The sequence below is a fragment of the Chlamydotis macqueenii genome, chromosome 5 (assembly GCF_036417535.1).
Source record: "Chlamydotis macqueenii isolate bChlMac1 chromosome 5, bChlMac1.mat, whole genome shotgun sequence".
Taxonomy (NCBI): Eukaryota; Metazoa; Chordata; class Aves; order Otidiformes; family Otididae; genus Chlamydotis; species Chlamydotis macqueenii.
In genome coordinates, this window is record NC_141560.1 from 13,088,380 (window position 1) to 13,103,339 (window position 14,960).

The window sequence follows — 14,960 nt, forward strand, 5'->3', positions numbered from 1 at the left end:
TCTCAGCAGAGTTCTTTGACGATATTTGTAGAAAAGTCAGAATCAGATTCTTTACATCCCTACCAGGTCTCTATACAAAAAGTATGACCAAAGACCTTTTCAACATTTTGGTAGGTCATTCACTGTTCAATTTATAGAGGCAGCATCACAAGCAACAGAGACCTTTAACCGGAAATCAATATCAGAAGGACCTACTAAATTCTGTAGAAGGAGTAATTTATCTTATAAGCATGTAAAAAATAGCAAAACTGACTGGATAGGTGAGACATTAGTGTGAATGTGCTCCTGTTGAATCTCTCAAGTGCTTACCACAGATAGTAGAAGAATTAGGCAGAGACACTTGGTTGCAGACTTTTAGCAATGTATGTATGTATGTAAATGTAGCATAAGATTTACAAATGAATAAATAAACCAGTACAGCCCTTAATTGCTGTTTATTAAAAAAAAAAAAAAAGCATTACTGAGTAATTTACAGGTACCGTATTTGCCACATAAACTATGCACAGAACAAGAAAGCTGCAATACAGTTCCAGTGGTAAATTACCTTTCATTTTACAAAAAATAGCTGCCTTGAAAAGAAATCAAAACATTCCCTGCTCTTTAATCTCCTTTTGTTTTTTTTTTATTTTTATTTTAGGGAATGAAAAAATCCTTAGCAATACAGATACATTATATTTCTTCATTATCACTCAGCACAAGCTACAGCGAATGTACTCACAAATACTGAGGCCAACCGCAGGCAGTAAGTTCAGTCTGTGTTACATATTGCTATGGAAAGTTGTGAGTTGCTGCTTGGCTTTCAAGGACCTAGATGGCAGTGTAGTTCTTAGTGTAATTAGTCAATTTGATCTTCTCTGGGAAAATAATATTAACTGAGAGGTTTTCCCCATTGTTGGATTTCAGAAAAAAGTTCTTTTTCTTGCGTAGGAGATGACTATATTTGGCATTAGCAAGCCACATTTCACATTTTGAAAAAAACACAATCCCAGTTGTACCCAAGACAACAAGACATGTAAGCAAGCCCAGTACAACAAAACATATCACTTGGCTTCTACTGAGAAAGGGATCTGCTTTTTGGATTGTTTCTTTCATTGTTATTTTCAGGATTTCTTGCTGATGATGCACTGATCTGTGATGAGCTTCTGGGGGTGGCTTGTAATTCTGCATATGCTTTGTCTCCATATTCACTCCAGAGAGACTTGTGTTTTCATTGGGATGTTTGCAGGTCGCACCAACAAATTCTGGTCTACAGGTGCATTTGAATCCTCCCTGGGGATGTTCGCTGCATGTCCCTCCATTCTCACATGGGCCACTTGCACAGAATATGATACGGCTGCTGCAGCGTTTTCCTGTATAGCCATGGGGACAAAAACAGCTGAAACCCACACCAATATCTGTACACGTTCCTCCATTTTCACACGGGTTGGACTCACAGTCATCTCTATCTATTTCGCAGAAGTTGCCAGCAAAACCAGAAGGGCACAGACAGGAAGCATGGGGTGCAAAACCATTGTCATCAATACATGTTCCTCCATTCTGGCAGGGAGAGCTAGAATAGACAACAAACACAGAGATGGAATTGAACTGAAGTCCAACGAAAGAAGCTATTAGGAAACACTTTATATAATAAAAGGAGCTGGTTTTCTTTAGAAGAGCCAATTCCAAATGCAAATCCACTGAAGTAAATGAAGTTGAATCAAGAATGAGTTTGTTAACAGCTTTGTCAATACAGATTATAGTATCTTCTGCCAACCCTTTGGGCAGGATTAATACACAAGTATATAAATTCAACCTGAAGACCTCTGAAGGGATTTTAAATTATTTCAAACACTTATTCAAATTAAGCTTCCCAGTGTTTTCATATGCTTAGAGCTATTTAGCTGAGCAACTATTCAGACAAGACTGAACAAAGACACTAGCAGCGTGGCTTTCTTTCCTCCCTGATTATTCATAAGATAATCTATGTATTGTACTGGCAAAGCAAAACACTCTGCCAGAGCAGCTAGATGTAAAGCTGATTGTTTTTATTCTGCCTCTCCAGTACTCCATGACATACAATAAATTTAGAGGCGAACAGATACTTTCCTGCAAACTGCTGTTCAGCCAAAAATATTGATAAATATAATTGTAATTTTAAAAAAAGGGAGATAGTTTCAGCCTTGGCAAAGGCAGCTGTGATGTAAGGACAGGACCATAGGAAACCAAGTATTTCTGTAAGCTCTTTAAGAACTTAATAATTTAATAGCCTGGTACTATGTTTTAAGAGATGTAAATTCTTAAAGAATGTTTAAAGAGATGTAAAAAATGTTTAATGAATGTTTAAAGAGATGTAAAAAAAAATTTTTTTTACAATGCGAGTTGTAGAACACTGGAACAAGTTGCCCAGAGAGGTGGTGGAAGCCCCATCCCTGGAAACGTTCAAGGCCAGGTTGGATGAGGCTCTAGGCAACCTGATCTAGTCAGGGATGTCCCTGCTCCTTGCAGAGGGGTTGGACTAGATGACCTTTGAAGGTCCCTTCCAACTCTAACCATTCTATGATTCTATAAATTCACTGAGATACCTTTTTTTACGTTTGCAATGTAACTATGCCTTACTGAGCATAAAGCCAAAAGACAGGGCCACCCATTGACAGAAAGACACAAATGTGCCAATTCAGTGGAGATTTGCAATGCGGACTTGGTCCTTCAACTGGCCGTGTTGGCGGGAAAAGGAGGCCTGGGTCACAGGTTTGCAAATAAATCTCAAAACACACTTTCATGGTTGTTCACCATATATGAACAAAGCTTTTAAAATTTACCTTCTAAAAATGAATAACACTTGGTAAAGCTTACAAGAAGCCTCTCTGACAACAGTTTTCCTAATCCTTATAAATCTCTGAAGACGTACAGCATAGTACCAGGACACAGTTGAAAAGTCCAAGCTGTTCCCCAAGTGTTACATTTCCAGGGGAAAGTCCCAGGAATTCCCTTCACGAATGCTGACATTTCATAATTGGCCATTATGGATTTCCATGGTGGGACACAGAGATTTAAGAGACCTGTTGATGTCTGAGTAAGATGACTGTGAAAGAGATACAAGCTCCTGACTACAAATGGTCCCTGACCGCTGGTTAGGATAAGGTTGAGCTTCTCAAATGCCCAGCCCATTGCTGTGGGAGCAGCTATGATAAAGACTGCCCCAAGCACCTCTGGCTTTACTGGGGACTGAAAAAACACTTGGTAGCCACCCATCAGGAGAGCCTGAATATCGTGGTAGAGGAACTGTGTCTGGTTTTTTTCTGCTTCCACATAGACTGCTCTGTCCTCTTGCATTGTCCTTCACTGTAGATGTCAGCTTGAAAAAAAGGCTGCTGAAAAAACAAATTGGAAGTCTGGAAGCAGTGAAAGGTGCGGTTGCCCCTGGACTTTGAGATAGCAGTCATGAGTTGGTGAGTAATCAAGGTGATCATGCAAACAGGGAATTTAGCCACAATCACCAGCCACTGTGTCTGCATTAGGCAAAATACAGAAGCTGTAGCTGTACAGTCCTTGATTAAATGAATGGTTATGACCATTGGAGAGTCTAGCACCCTCTCTTGGCTTTATAACGCACATGGAAAATCTGACAACCTCTTTTGGACATGGCAATGTGTAGAAGCCTGAATCCTCATGGGCGGGTCAAATTACAGCATTTTGTAGGGAAATGGGAAGAAATTGTTGAAGAATAAAATGTCAAATTTTTTTCTGAACCTTTCAGAAGTGTAAACAATTTAAATAAAAAACAGTTAAGGGGAAACACACAGAATTTTGAAAATGTATTCCTTATTTATTACTGAGTTGCATTTGCCTAATTTTAATATGTTTAAATAAATAAGGTATTAGTATTAATCTCCTTGAATAGATTCAGTTACTTTGCATTCTTGGCATTTAATGCCTGTTCAGCAAGGTGTGGTACATGGAAGGGCTAGTTGTGAAAACATGGATATAGTACTTCTTTGCTTTCCAAACACTCTGCTTTCATTTTAGAAAGTACTACTCGCTGCTTTGCTTCAGAGCAAAACTTTAAGAATACATCTGCCTGATTTTGTAAACAGACTAGAACAATCACTTTGATTTGTGAATTGTCTTGATTCCAGCTGTGAATATTAACTAAGGAGCTGGTGGCAATGCTTAGTAATATCAAGATTGTTAACATGGCCACTCAAGTAGAGAGGAACTGAGAGGACGTGAGAAGTTGATGAGATGACACCACACGATGAGGTCTCTTTCCAGGATGTGAGGTGCACTCTCTGGTGGACTGTGAAGTATTAGCAAACACAGAGAGCTTATGCTGAGAACAGTTGTCTTTTTGAACTGAAAGCAGATTTGCAGAGCCTGCTGCTCATTTTCCTGAAAGAGACACAGCTTCCTAGAGAAAAGGAATTGCTGTTTCAAGTTTCTTATTTCCTTAAGAAAAATTGTTCATGATTTCCAGACTTGTTCATAAGTATTGTTTGAACACAGAGTACTATCACAAAAATCTAGTTTCAGAAATTTAAAAATCTAAGAATTTTAATGAAGTACATGGAACTAATCTGTGTTGTTTCATCGATACTGTACCTCACTGGTTCTTTGGGATAGTTAATATATGCCCACGTTGCATTACTGAAATATTTGCTCTACAGATGAAAAGCGGAGAAAGCAAGCTATTCACATCCCCTATGTTAGGCTTGGATGTAATTCAAAGCAAGACTTGTGAGGAACAAATTTCCTCATTGTCAATGAAAAAAAATAGGCAAATCAGCACAGTTACCTTAGATGCTGAAAGTAAACTCAGAGAGAACTATGGGACTATCCCCCAATTAAAAGCAATGGCAAAAAAATTCCACTGAAATAAAGTTGTAAGAACGACAATTCTTGCCAGAGACAGTGAAGTGTACAAGTCTTCAGGAAGATTTAGTCATAAGGTAGATCTGAATATTCAAAATTTTATATTGTTGAGCAAAATGAGAACCAGAAGGTACTAATATGGAGCTAAAGAAGGCAACATCCAAAATAGCAATGCTGTTCCTAATGTCCCACTTCCCTTAGAGAATGGAGAGCAATGGCACCCCACACCCTGGGGTGGAAGTGAGATTATCTCCTTCAGTGAACTATGGGCATAGCATTATATGTCAGTTAAAAAAAATGGCAGGCTGGTGGACTGGATGTTTTTGTGCAGACAGTTTGTGTGTTGGCTACTGTTCTTATTACTGTATATATCTCTCAATACAGGTGAGAACACAGGATGGGAGGTTACTTCAAGTTTGTTTACTAAAATCATGGGAAGGCATGAATTCATCACAACAATATGTGAAATGATCAATTTTAGTAATCAAATTATGCACACAAACTCATGCTTTGAGTTTACAATATGAACAGATCAGATTTGTAAAGTTTGATAAAAATATCACCAACCAACAGAAGCATTATATATTTTAATCACAGATATACTTCCACTTAGCAAAAAATTCTGAATAATAGTCAATAGGAGTATAGATTTTAAATGCATGTCAGAAATCAATATTTACCCATTAATAATGCAGGGTCCTTTTTTGAGATGGCAGTTTTTTCCTGTAAATCCCTGGGCACAAAGACAAATATATCCTCCATCACCAGTCTCTATACATGTTGAGTTATTGGTGCAGGGCTTTGTAGAACATGGGTGAATATCTGTTTAAAAAAACAGGGCTCAATTAATCTAATGAGAAAGAGTTAGTAAGTAGTAAACGGTACTTCAAATAAAATACAGCTTTAATGGTCTTCATCTTGCATTTTATACATTCTGATTTATTCCTCCCTCTGTTAAAATGGAATTCAGATTGTTCAACTATTGCGAGCACTTTCAGCTTGTTCCTCTCTTTCTAGCTCTCACTTGTAAAACGTGTTTGAATTGTTCCAGGCTATAAATAAGTAGTATTATCAAGAAAATATTCGTAGGGGAGAAAGAACTTCTATGTAGTCTAGTCATCCTTTCACAACCGTGACTTCTCCATGAGCTGAATTCTGATAAAGCAATCAGGGACAGGGAATCCTCCCTGCTCCCTGCCTGAGAACCTATCATTATGAGCTTATGAACAAACATTTCATAATAATAGAGATCAGCAAGTTACAAAAATGTCTTAAAATTTCATTTCATTTGGCTGGGCTGCATCCAGCCCTTACATAAATGTAGCAGAAGAGAGAGCTGTATGACATCTGGACCCAAAGTCACACATCTCATTTTCTTTACAATTTCCCTGCTTAGCCACTTCCCACTCAAATGATTACTGAATTTTTAAAATAATTAAAAATAAACAAACAAACATGCATATTTTAGGCAACTAATGGAGCAGCTGCAGAGAAGTGCTGGCTGCAAGTTATCCGATGCCTCACACACTGATGTGCACAAATACACTTTCTAAGAAGATAAAAAAAGGATTTAAGGGCAAATACACTTTCTAAGAAGATAAAAAGGATTTAAGGGCATTTATATTTTACTTCCCACAACATAACATGAAAGTTAGATGATATCATGAGGTACTACAAAATATTAACCATAGCAAAACATTTCAACAGCCTTAGCTTTCAAATACAATCTTCCCTGGATAAGAGGCTCTATTTTCTAATGTATTAGCCTGTTCTCATTGCAAGACAACCACTTTGAGTGTAAGCTCCAATTTTCATAGGGACCAAAATAACCTTAGATGCTTTTTGGAGCAGCGTTGTTTGCCACCTATTTTCACAAGCTTTAAAGGCAGCTAATAAAGCATGAACTCTGATATAGGAGCAAGGAAACTCTCTGAAATATATATGGATAAGTGTATGTATATACACACATATACACATACATTGCTGTCAGTACTTTGTGTCAAGGATTTAATTTTAAAACACAACTTAAAAGCTTATAGGAACATATCCTTTTGAAACATAAATACAAAAATAGCCCCAAATAGCCCATTTTCTCTATTTTGTCTAGTTTACCTCTCAAAAGGCCAACAACAATTGATTCACTTGCTTCAAGTGATAACAGAGTCTGACCCTGTTTCATGCATGCCTAGCACAGGCTTTAGAGGCTCCACCTCTACTGTCCTTGATGTGATGACAGCTTATCAACACATGCCCTTGGTAAAGCAGTCAAATGACACACCATACACTGGCGTTTTAGCCAAATTGAGGCTAAGATTCAAGAAGGAGGTCACGGGCTTATGAACATGACCATGCTGGCACAGCCAGAGATGACAAGATGACCCAGATGACTGATCTGATTTAACAAGATGGACCATACACTCCGACTGGGCTGTCATTTTTTCCTGGAAATAAACCCACTAAACTGTTTTTCCCTTTGTTCTGTTCAGTGCATCTCAGACAGCCACAGAAGGAAATCCTATGTTGTGCAGCCTGGTTCCAGGTGGTCAAGTACCCGATTTCAAGGCTGTGTCTCCACGGGATGAGAAGATGCCATGTCATTCTTATAGGCAGGCTGGTGCACTCCATTGCAATAAGGTTAACCAGCAGCGTTAACACTAATACCAACTCATAGATTTCTTTCTCTAAGTACCATAGCTGTCGACATGACTGTAATAATAGCCATAAATGATACCACTGATTCTGGCCTACATGTTTACAGTGGATCAGGCCCGACCTGTAATCTGTGTGCCTATAAATTACTGTGAAGGTCATTCTTGACCTGAACTGAGAACCAGGCTGCCCATAATAAAAACAACAGCTACACAGTCAGAGGCATTAGCAAACCATTTGATGATCTAAAACTACTCCAGAAAGGAACTTCCATGATCCAACCCAGGGAGATCATACACTAACTTTTCTAGAAAACAGAAAAAGAGGTCACACCACCATTCTGAATCATCTTTTTTTTCCTTCCATGCTTAGCAAGCAAATAAGCTGCTGAGACTGTATCTATATTTTACAAATATTTCAGGTGTTTACAGTAGTGGCCAAATGAAGTTCAGACTCTCCCACAGTTTTCCATTCCCGGTCTTGCCATCCTTGTGACTTGACATTTGCTCACAGCTGCCAACATTAAAACAGTGGCTATGCCAAAAATTCCCTGACAAATACTACACTTTCTATAGCAGCAAAAAGGAAGAATTTCAAGAGAATGCCAAAATTGCATTACTGACGACCCTTTGTCAATCTCCACAGAAACAATACAAATGTAGCTTTATAAAACACTTTATCTGATTATACACCTGAAGCTAAACATGGTCTACAGTAGCTAAAAAATGGCACTTAATGTCATATGCACGTGAAAAATATAACAACTGTGGTCTGCTCTCATCAACACAAAAATTAATTACTAGAAGAGAGTGGCAGAGAGTCTGATACTTTATGGTAAGAAATGGATGGGTTTGTATTTCCATATTGAAAAAACAGTTATGTGTATATGGCAGTGATCTCAAAACAGCAGGAGCCTTCAAAAGCCTTCCTTTTTCCTAACCTAATCAAGTTTCATTTAGTGGTACCTGTTAATGAGTTATAGCAGTCTGTAATGACTTTATACAGCCAGGAAATGGACACAAACTTTTTGACAGAGGATGATGAGATCAATGGCTGAGCAATCAACTTATTTGAGGTTTCAATGCTTTTATTGGGTCAGGATAACAATTTGTTAGCAAGAAAGAGAGGGCAAAATTAGCAAGAAAAGGAGGACTCTTTTATTGATCCTTTGTGGAAAAACAATGCATTTAGAGTAGGTAACTCCACTGAGATGAAAGACTCTCAATATAACGTGTCCCTGCAGATGAAAGGATGGTAATTTCTTTTTGGCTGAATATTCTTTGCAGCCCTTCATGGGGATCTAGATTCAAATTGGCAAAGAGATGACTCTGAGTATTGAGAGAAATTATAGTTTCTGAACTTAAGCACGGGATATCTTTTTTTTTTTTTGTATTACAGAATTATCTTAATGAATAGGTATTAAATTAGTATTTTTCCATAAAGATGTGAGTACAATTTCCAAAGCATTGTTTTGCATCCTAAGCACCAGTTGCAAGAGGGAAACATTGCAAGGCTCAGAATTGCAAAGGTACATTAGCACTTAAAAATTCAGCTAAGCAGTTACGGCTTTTAAAACTATGCCCAGCTTGAAAAATTTAATGTTAATTTACAGGAATCTTTAGATGTAAAGATGGTACCTTAAAAAATCCAGTCCTTTGGAGTCATTGACAAGCAATAGAACTGAGCCTCCTAAGGTAGGCAGCAGGAGGTTCTTCTGTCTAGTTTTAGAAGTCCATGATTGTAGATCACAGACAAGAGGGACCCATTCCTCCTCACTAACTGTAATGTGAATCTAGGTGGCTGTCTCAGGTACAAACACATCTGTGAGAGGTGTCCAGAACATCTCTGAGAGCTTATAGTCACATCTGCACCATTGCTACTGCAGCTCCTGCAAACATACCAAGACCAGCTTTCAACTAAGGAGCCTGCCTAAGCTTATGTGTGCAGCCGGTGAGTACGGGCTGCAAAACCTGATGAGAAACTAAATGAGTACCTGAATACCTTGCACCAAGCTCCACGTCACTGCAGAGGTGTAAGCTACCTGAAGTCTTCTGAGTCTTTTAGTCATCTTGAAAATTTTATCCAGTTCAAATTGTGTCATCATTAATTACTGTTTTGGGTACTCGTTGGCAGAACATAGTCATGCTCTATAAATTATAAGCTGCATAACAATAAAAGCTTGGAAGATGTGAAAAGAGAATGAAGCCCTGGACACCTGTCCTCTTCCAGCTGCAGCGACGTGGGCTGAACAGGCGCATGCTCCTGGATGCTCATGTGGTTTCAGCACCCTCAGATCTCTTTGGCTGAACATTTGCTTGTGTCAGCCAAAATAAAATAGCTCAGCAAAGGCTAGTTCTTCAGCTTGCTTACGCTAAGCTGGCTCATTCTGACTGGCAAGGGGTGAGAGAGTGCACACAAGAGATGTGCTTACCCCTCAGACCTGAGAGGGAAGAGGCAGCCTGTTCAAGCAGCCCTTTTTCTCAGTTACACTAATGCTACTCCACAGAATCATCACTGGGTTAAGTAAAGGAAGAGATAAGCACAATGTTTTTGTTTTCAAGAAATATGAAGTAAATAGTGCATATATACATATATATATAATATGCTAGGTAAATACTTCAAATTATTTAATATATACAAGACAACTTGTATTTTTATAGAAAGGGCTTCTATGACAACAGGGGAGCAGTTGCTTGTTGGTCTTGTCCATGATAATCAATGTTTAAAACAGAATTATGAGTTTATGCTTTGCTTGCATATATGCCCAATTACTAAGGATACTGCGTGCTTCTATCTAAATTATTATAAAAGTTCCAGGCTTATGTGCTGCTGCCCAGAATCTTCTTATTATCGGGCACTAACATTCAATCTTTTAAAATAATTAACCAGAAGGAATTTCGCATGTTTCCAGCACCAGGTGGGGCTGTTTCACCTCACTTGCTCAAGGAGAGGAAAGGATGTGCAAACCTATGTCACAGAGGCTGCCAACCCAGCCCTCTTCGCAGATGCACTGCCAGGGCTTGGCACAGCTGCCGTGCAAACACCCAGGGAAAGGAACACACTGATCGCAAAGAGCCCCCTGCCAACCGGGCTGACACCTGAAAGAAACAAAAGACAAGACAGAGGTATAGTTTATTTTTAATAAACACAGTTACAAGGAAGTTCCTCCTTTAGGGGCACAATAAATAAACTTTTGGATACAAAATTGGACTGTGCAGCACATTTGAACAAAGAAATACCATCACTACTTCTGGGATACTAGAAGTGGTTTATGTGAAGAAAATCGTTTCATTCAGTGAGAAAAAAAAAAAGGCTAATCAATGTCAAAACTTTTCTTACTGGAAAAAGCAGACTAAAAAGGCACCTAGATGTCTATGCTCTATGAGTCCAGTTACTGTATCCTAGTAGAGTGCTATTTCATTACAGGTCCAGATTTTCAAAAGGCAGATAATTTCAGCTTCTGTCTACTTTACAAGGACTATGAATTATGGAAGCTGTCCGTTCCTGTGCTAATAGCCCTGTCTGACAGATCTTTTTACCTGCATTCACTGGGAAATTCACAAAATCCATTCTCTGGGTGGCAGCCAGTTTTACAGTTCACGCCTGGAAGAAGAGATTTATAGTATCAAAGCAGAAAAAGCAGCACTCAGAAAAAAATCATATCATGTCCTATACACGTGATCGACGTTTTAAAAGAACCTAGACTGCATAATGTTCTGGGTCGTTTGTTTTTTTTTTTAATATATGTTTTTGCAACATAAAATTTTAAATTAACTTCATCTGGAGCAGGTTACAGAGTGTTCCTATAGGAAAAGTGAAATGATATGAAGAATTAACCACAAAAAAATGCAAACCAAGTCACTTCAGCATATGAAAAGTGTATGTATTACCACTATAGACTATGTTAAAAGGGAAATTTCTGAAGAGATCCATGCATGTCATTTCATAACATGCCATTCCAACTGCATTGTTGTAGAACTACTTGAAACGCAGAAGTACCTTTAGTCAGAAAAAAAATCCAATTTAAAACAACTAACAGTGTAAGTGTTGAATTCTCTTCAACCCTATGTTGGACGGAAAAAAAAAAACCCACTATTTTCATTAAATCATGCATGAATAAGGTAAGTTAAGGGGACGAGGTCTCTGTCGGGTTTTTTTTTTTGTTTGTTTCAACTGTTTGCATCAAGCGCCCTAAGCAGTGCTGCTCGAAGCCACCATCATTAGAGTTATAGCATCATAGAACGGTTTTGTTTGGAAGGTGCCTTTAAAGGTCATCCAGTCTAACCCCCCCTGCAAGGAGCAGGGACATCTCCAGCCAGATCAGGTTGCTCAGAGCCTCATCCTGGCCTTAAACGTTTCCAGGGATGGGGCATCTCTCTGGGCAACCTGTTTCAGCATCCCATTGTTAAAACATGTCTTCCTTATGTCGAATCTAAATCTACCCTCTTTTAGTTTAAAACCATTACCCCATGTCCCGTCACCATTAGCCGCGGACACCCCAGCAAAGGGCACGACGCACGCTCCCAGTAGAACGCAAAGGCACAGCTCCGAAGACCACCGGCACCTTCGCCGGCAGCCAGGGCCGGGGAAAGCTCTTCCCGCAGGAAACTGCGGAAGGGTCCGGCCGCCGCTGCCCTCCCGGCCCCGGCAAACTCCGAAAAGTTTCCCGCCTCGCCTCCCTTCGCCTCCCCTGGCTGCGCCGCTCCCCGCGGCAAACGCCGGCCTGCCCGATGCCCACCCCCCAGCTCCCACCGCCCTTACCTGGGCCCGCGGGGAGGACGAGGGGCAGCAGGCAGCAGCAGCTGATGAGCCCGGCGCCGCGCAGCTCCATGGCCCCTCCGCGCCGCTTCCTCGCCCGGCGGCAGCCCCTGTCCCCCCCCCGCCGCAGCCCGCACAGAGCCGCGGCGAGGCGGGAGGAAGGAGGGGCTGGGAGGGAGGGGAGGGCTGCCCGGCTCCTGCCGGCCCTGCTGCCCTCCAGACAGCCCCTACCCAATTCCGCCGCTCCCAGCCCGCTCTCCTGCGCGGGGGCGGAGAGAAGAGCCGAGCACCTGGCGCGGTCGCGGGCGAGGCGAGGAAATGTGGAAGGGCGCGGGAGAGGGGAGGTCTGCTGGGGGTGTGCTGAGCACGCGTTGTTTAAACTTAATCCGACTGCCCGCAAAGTGCTGATGTGGGACTGGTCTTCAGAAATCTGAAGACTTCTCTCCTTCGCCATTCACAGCAGAGCTCCAACTTTTTCAGGGAAGACCCCAACAAAAGCAAGGAAGATCAAACATTTCACGTTTCTCAGGCTAAAGAGTTAAAAAAAACCCAAAACAAACCAAACACCCCAAACGCTACCTTTAGTAGTCTTTCATACACTGAACAGATGAAGAAGAAACGTTACTTCCACCACAAGGCAGTTTAAATTTTGCATTTTATTCTGTGACTGTTCCTTCCTCCTCACTATCTTTTTATTCTTCCTTTGAGCAATCCCTTATGAAAACAGACTGTTTCTTCATCTTTGTATTCTTTCTTGTCCTTTATTTTATTTTTTTTTAAATAAGGTATTCCTGGCTTTTACGACTCCTAAGGGACCTGTTTTCTGTTTGCTGGTGTAGTGCTTTCTTCCACCAGACCTCATTTACCAATTTATCTGCAGTTATGTGAAGCAACTAGAGATCCCTATAATATGGTAAGAAAGCTATACAGCCATCTGCTTTTCCTCTAGAATTGCAATGGGCTAATTCAAGATTACCTGCCTGAAAAGATACACACTGGAAAGCACACATTAGCTTCAGACAGCCCATTTAATGGGACTTGAAGACAACAGTGCCACTGAGGCTGAAAAAGTTTGCTTCTACTAATGCTGACTTTTAGTTTTAAACAAGAATGAGGGAAGTGAAGGACAAGAAAAGGAAGAGCAGAGAATGAGAGGTGGATTAAAAGACAACACTTAGGAGTTCTCACATCACTAAGATGTGAGAAGCAGACACTGCTTCTTCAAAGCTCTCCAAAAGTTTTGGTATCCGAGATAAGCTGTGCCTATCTCACTCTGAGGGTACAGATTGCTTCCATGCCTTTTCTGCTTGTCTTGCTTTCCTTTTACTACTGAAACGTTACTTACTGTTTTGAAAAGGTTACTTTGCCATCGCAGAGTGCTGTAGCTCACCAGACCGAGCTGTGCTGGGGTACCGTGGATGACACTCTAGAGAAGTGAAAATGTGGAGTGGTTACGCTGACCGCTTAATCCTTTACTCTGCCCTTCTGTGAACCTGTGCCTTTCTAGGGTCGATAGCAGCAGCTCTTTGTTAGTCTGTTCACTTTGGTTTTATTCTGACTTTCTTAGTTATTTGTTCACACTCAGGTTGCCATAGGTCCAAGGTTGCTTGTTCCTCCCTTACATCATAAATTCTCTGCTTGGTGACGTAGAAGCCTTGTTATGTCAGACCTTTGTTTGCATTTTTTGATGAAGAGAGAACCTGGGTAGTTAAAAGCTTACCAATGTTCTGCAGTTTCAGTGATATTCCTATAGTCGCTTGACCAACTGATCAAAAGAAGGCTTTAATCTTTCTGCCTTCTATCCTAGAAATTTCTCCTTGTGTTCTTTTCAGTTCAGACCTTAAAACTAGAGAGTTTGTAGAATTCATAGGTTTTATCTGTACAGTCATCACTGTCAAATTATCTGCTCCAATTTGCATTGTAAATATATACTCTGACATATGATGACATGCTTCTATTTTCTGAGGTAACTACTGAATATCAGCTGTATTGTCCAAAACTGACATCTTAGGAAAAAAATCATTAGAAAAAATCTTGTTCTCACAGTCCTGTATGTGGTATGTTACAATCAGCATTGCAAACTTCAATTTTTGTACTCTCTTTTTCTTGCTTATTTTTCAGGCTTTTTAGATTTTTTTTTGCATAGATACACTGTTGGGCAAAAATAATCTATTTTTTTTTTTAGAACAACTCTGCTTTTTACTGTACTGTGTCTCAGAAGTGCCTCTTGGATTGCTGAAATTAGGACAAATCACCATTTTCCCATCTCTTTTACTTACTTCAAGAATCATCTGAGCAAAACCTGCTGATTTTATTTCCAAGAGGTCAGAATCCTTTTTGTTAGAGTGGAGTCTATCCAATATAACCAGAATCTGTTGGAACGGAATCTGCCTAGATACTAATCTAAAAATAATTTCAAAACAGAAACCCCAGTGTTTTGTAAATCCAGTCTAATTCTCTGTTCTCCCCTCCTTCCACCTGAGCAAACCAAACTGCAAATCATTTTTACTTAGCTTTTTTTGCTGCCAAAACCACTCTGATCCAAATCTCCATAGTCTTCACAGTAGTTCTTGAAATTACAGTAACTGTGTTCTGGCAGATCTTAGTGATTTCTACTGAGAATAACCTTTTTTTTTTTTTTTTTTTTTTTAACAGACTGAGGAGTGCTGGTCTAGTGAGCTCTCAACAGTCTGTCATTGTTGGAA

At 40.0% G+C, this 14,960-nt stretch overlaps 1 protein-coding gene across 1 annotated transcript; it reads right to left on the bottom strand.

Annotated features, from left to right (window-relative positions):
* Nucleotides 1–349: 349 nt before the first annotated feature.
* On the bottom strand, nt 350–12,480 carry DLK1 (delta like non-canonical Notch ligand 1). Its single transcript, XM_086749086.1, has 5 exons — nt 12,259–12,480; nt 11,037–11,100; nt 10,465–10,595; nt 5,529–5,670; nt 350–1,549 (listed from the first exon to the last, which is right to left on the bottom strand). The coding sequence occupies exons 1-5, from the start codon at nt 12,326–12,328 to the stop codon at nt 808–810; spliced, it is 1,149 nt and encodes a 382-aa protein (XP_086605212.1). The 5' UTR covers nt 12,329–12,480; the 3' UTR covers nt 350–807.
* Between the last annotated feature and the right edge of the window lie 2,480 nt (nt 12,481–14,960).